Source organism: Notothenia coriiceps, unplaced genomic scaffold, assembly GCF_000735185.1.
Source record: "Notothenia coriiceps isolate Sejong01 unplaced genomic scaffold, NC01 NC01_scaffold00003305, whole genome shotgun sequence".
NCBI classification, from domain to species: domain Eukaryota; kingdom Metazoa; phylum Chordata; class Actinopteri; order Perciformes; family Nototheniidae; genus Notothenia; species Notothenia coriiceps.
The window spans coordinates 205,272-209,609 of NW_011336006.1; the positions used below are offsets into that span (position 1 = coordinate 205,272).

The following is a 4,338-nucleotide window of genomic DNA, read 5'->3' on the forward strand; positions in this document are numbered from 1 at the left end:
GGAAGATTTTTTTTTAAATATTGAAGTTAAAAGCATCAATCTGGTGCACTTTGAGAGCAACATGAGGAGATCTATGGATACATCTTTCAACACCCATTTGAAACAGAACTGGAAGCAGATTTTTCTTTTGGGATATTTTACAAATCACTCCCCTTTTAAACTCTATTCTTGTTATTTTTAACAACTTTTTTGTGACTGTCATATAGTATTTTATACCTGTTTTTAATTTAGTCTCTAATGTCTCATTAATAACTATAATGATCATATCAAGGTGTGCCTTAACCTCACTGAGCTGAGGTTATTTGAGCCTCTCAGGAGAGAGCTCTCTTCCACCTGGTTGTAGAAAAGCTCTTTTAATTCGTTAGCATAGCTAGCTAACCAGATGCTAATAACAGATCGCCACTGTGCTTACAACTAAAGACAGCCACGCAAAACACTGCGGCATGTGTACGGCTCCTTATGGGTACTGCAATATTTGAAGAGCTGGAGCGGCGTTCCNGCTGTGTCCCTGCTTTTGAAAAATAGGTGTGCGATTAGACATGCCACATTAACTGAAAATTCTAAATATTGGTCATGTTGGTAGGATTGGGTAGGCGTGGTGTTACTTGTTGGTACGTGGGTTCGGGGGGGCCCATGAGTGCTCAGTGCCCAGGGGCCCCTGGAGGTACTAATCCGGCCATGTCTCTCTACACACAAGAACGCAAGTACATGAAAAAACGATATCTTTGCCTGTAATGTCCTTAAACAGTAACTTCATAAATTTGATTGTTGGCTGCTCATTTAATAACTATTAATTTGACTAGTTTGTTGTCTTCTCTTGTGCTTAGTGAATACTAAATAAGACCATTGTCTCTGTGTTAGCTGATTATTACACATTTCATTGGAATTTGGTGAAAGGTTAGGCTACACGTAAACATTTCTGGACTATCAGAACTATTTTAATACAGCGGCGCAATTTCTGAAGAATGTATGCTTTTCTTTTGTCATATGAGGATGATACACTACACATATTTGATTTTTGGACTGTTGGTCAACTAAAAAGACACTTGAAGATGTCACAACAATGCAAGTTATCATAAATGTAATGTTTCACTATTTACTGATGTTTCGAATGTCAGAATAATATCATATAATAATAATAATATAATATTCTGGCAGCTAATTCTTCACAGATTTAGAACAAATAAAATCACTGCATTCGTCACTATTCACAAACATAATTTCTTCATCAACACAAAGACTTATCCTGCCTTTGACTAAAAATTATTCTAACACTTGTCATATTTCTTTATCACTTTATTGTGACGTAGATCAAGATTCAGGTCCACATTAATGTCTTCCATCAAAATCATAAACTTTAGAAAAGTATGTGATATATCTATCATGATGCTTTATAATGGTCTGCTGGTGAGTTGTTTTTGGTTTTGTGTGACAGACAGTGATAATTTTATAGACATACTGACCAAATCACAACAGTTGAAAACAGCACCATGAAGTGAATCTTCCCAGAATCTCTCAGCATTTTCAAAAGCAAGTATAGTTTGAGCCACCTCACAGCATAAACACTTGGGAGGCTCAAAGGTTTTTGTTACAATGGCAGCAGAAGAGGGGTTTTGGGGCTGTACCTGTCCATAATGACACCATGTGGAACGACGACACAGTCTAAATCTCCGGAGTAGTGAGCCGGATAGCTGAAGAGATCTAAACTGTAGCCTGGCCAGTCATCGTCAATCTGCGAGCAAAAAATATCAACTCAAATCATCATACTGCTTCACTGTTGATCGTTTAAAAGTTGCAAAACACCAAACTACTTGTATCACCAAAAGTTGTACAAACAACACACATGCGGGCAATACATTTACAAGGTGTGCAAAGTTGCCTGAATTTGCAAAAACTGCCAGAGCATCAATGGAAACTTTTCCCTGCGCTGTAGAACGCCATGCTTTCGTGTTTTCTCGTTTTAATTTACCACAATCCCGCCGCCTCCTCCGACTTGTGGTTTGACGACAACGTCTGCCATGTTGTTTTCGTGCTGACCAAAAAAAAGTCTCTCGTTTGAGGAAAGTGGTGGTGCAGGAGGCTTTGGGGGGAGGTTTTGGCACCGTGCGGAGAGAGGAGGAGTAAAGGGAGGAGGAATGTTTGCATCCCTCTGTGATGTGTTATACTGCTCTGCTGCCGCCAGGGGCAGCATAACACTAACCATCTCTATCAATCACATGGCTGCTGCTGTTGGACAACACACGCTGCCTGTTAATGACTTCATTAGCTATACTAAGCAGTGATGGTGGTAAAGTATCACAATGTTATTTGTATGCTTGAATACAATAATATGTAAGTAGTCCTTCATTCAACATTTAAATGTTAAGTGTAAAAGTAGAACAATGTAGGCTACGCTTTTATAAGAAATGTTTTAAAGACAAAATAGTGGAAAGTACCTTAATATATTTAGGTTCAGGTAATTGTACTATACTTTGTTATGCTGCTTTATACTTATACTCTACTAAATGAATAATAATGAACTGTACTCCACTACATGTATATGATAGCAATAGTTCAGAATCAGAAACAGGTGTATTGCCAGGTAGGTTCGCACATACTAGGAATTTGACTTGATGTCATGATGCATACATAAAATATAAAAAATAAGAAATCTAATATAAAACAAAAAATATTTTACACCGTAATAAAATACAGTTAAATAGCAATACAAATTAAATAAAGCAGTAATTTACATGGGAATAGAATGCTATGAATGAATTTTAGCTACCTTGCAGATTAATATCACAAAATGTTCTCAAGAAATACATTATTACGTATTATTATGGATACACAGATATACCTTAATTGATCACTTGGTGAAATTCCCAAGCTTAATCAGCCTCATTTTGCTCTGCAACATTAAAGTGATGTGCACACATTAAAACAGCCACAGTTAAAAATAACAAAGATAACAAAACAAACAACAATGTAAAAGATACAAATAAATAAACATTTTGTATTCTTTTTTCGTTTAGCCTTTGTCAAATAGTGATGTCAAAGGATAAATGTAAGGTATTTAATCTGTTGTTAAAGGTTTGAGATTTATTTTCCTCACTTCACCTTCATCTGGTGAGTGTTTTTGAACAGTTATGTTATCATCGCCATCTTGTGGAGAGGGACACTCTTGTCTTTTTTCACACTGCTTTTGTTCTAATCAAATCTTTTAGTTGGTAATCTGATGCAATAATTCATTTTCTTTATTCATACACCCTCTTGAACATTCTCAAACAATGACTCATTTAATGTGCCTTAACAAGAGAAAATAAAATACTTGACGGTCTGTAATTAAGGAGCTCCAGATGCCACACCCTGTCTCCGTGCACAATATAATTGGTGTCTGTGAGACAGAGTATAAATGAGTGAATTTAGGACGAAGCACCCAGGGACTCGTGTGGTCAGTCAGTCCGGCAGCAGCAGCAGCGGGGTCCGGGCTGTTGTGTCACTGCACATTAGAGCAGTCTGCTGGGCTCTGCGAGAGGGGGGAGACAAGGTGTCTGAGCCTCCCTCCCATGCTCCTCTTCGGCAGCTGTAATTATAAACAGTGGTACAATGACAGCTGGGGAGGCAGATGTCAACACCAACATTAGATTTCAATCAGCCTGCACAGTGTCACCACCCCTAGGGAATGAGGAGGTGTAAAACCTACGCTGCATGACGAAATCCCTAAAAAAAAAAGAACAGAAAAACCTCTGCACATCTTATTATATTTTTATGTTAGAGATGATAACAGAGAAGTCTTGATGTTGTGATCATCATGCTGATGAGCGTCTGAGCGCAGCCAGAGGATGTTTTTGGATGAAGTCTTGTCAGATTGTTTTTGATGCCCTCTCTGTTGGTGAGAGCAGGCCGGCTCCTTCGCTGCCCTCCAGGCGCAGAGAGCAGTCTGGCTTTGGCATTTCACACTCGCTCAGCAGTCAAGGCCTGTGACCGTCCGCAGACTTTACAACCAACTGCTCCCTCATACCCTGGCCCCTGTTGTTGGGCCAATTATGAATATTCAGTTGCTATGAAAGTAATTCTGTCAGACATGCAACTGTCCAGCCAGATAGTGTCAGTGGTATGGTTTGTAGTATTTGAAGAGAGGCTCTCTCAAGGACGTGACCGTGACCGTCAGATTTTGGATATGTATGATGACAAAAACTCAGAGTAAGATGACCTAAATGCAATATGTTTGTGTTTCTTTTTTATTCCTCTGCAAGATTGACCTCCATTGTATTCAAAAACTATAGGCACATCAATAAACCCCGTTCATGGTTGTACAATTTAATATTTAGGCTTATTTTGGTGGTATTTCCTTAA

At 38.6% G+C, this 4,338-nt stretch overlaps 1 protein-coding gene across 1 annotated transcript in view; it reads right to left on the reverse strand.

Moving 5' to 3' along the window:
* prtfdc1b (phosphoribosyl transferase domain containing 1b) overlaps positions 1 to 2,168 on the reverse strand; it is a 10,808-nt gene extending 8,640 nt beyond the window's left edge. The window contains exons 1-2 of the mRNA XM_010766329.1: positions 1,970 to 2,168; positions 1,626 to 1,732 (exon numbers count right to left, since the gene is read on the reverse strand). Of these exons, the coding sequence (XP_010764631.1) occupies positions 1,626 to 1,732; positions 1,970 to 2,020 (158 nt within the window). The 5' untranslated portion in view covers positions 2,021 to 2,168. The remainder of the gene's footprint in view (positions 1 to 1,625; positions 1,733 to 1,969) is intronic.
* Positions 2,169 to 4,338: the final 2,170 nt, after the last annotated feature.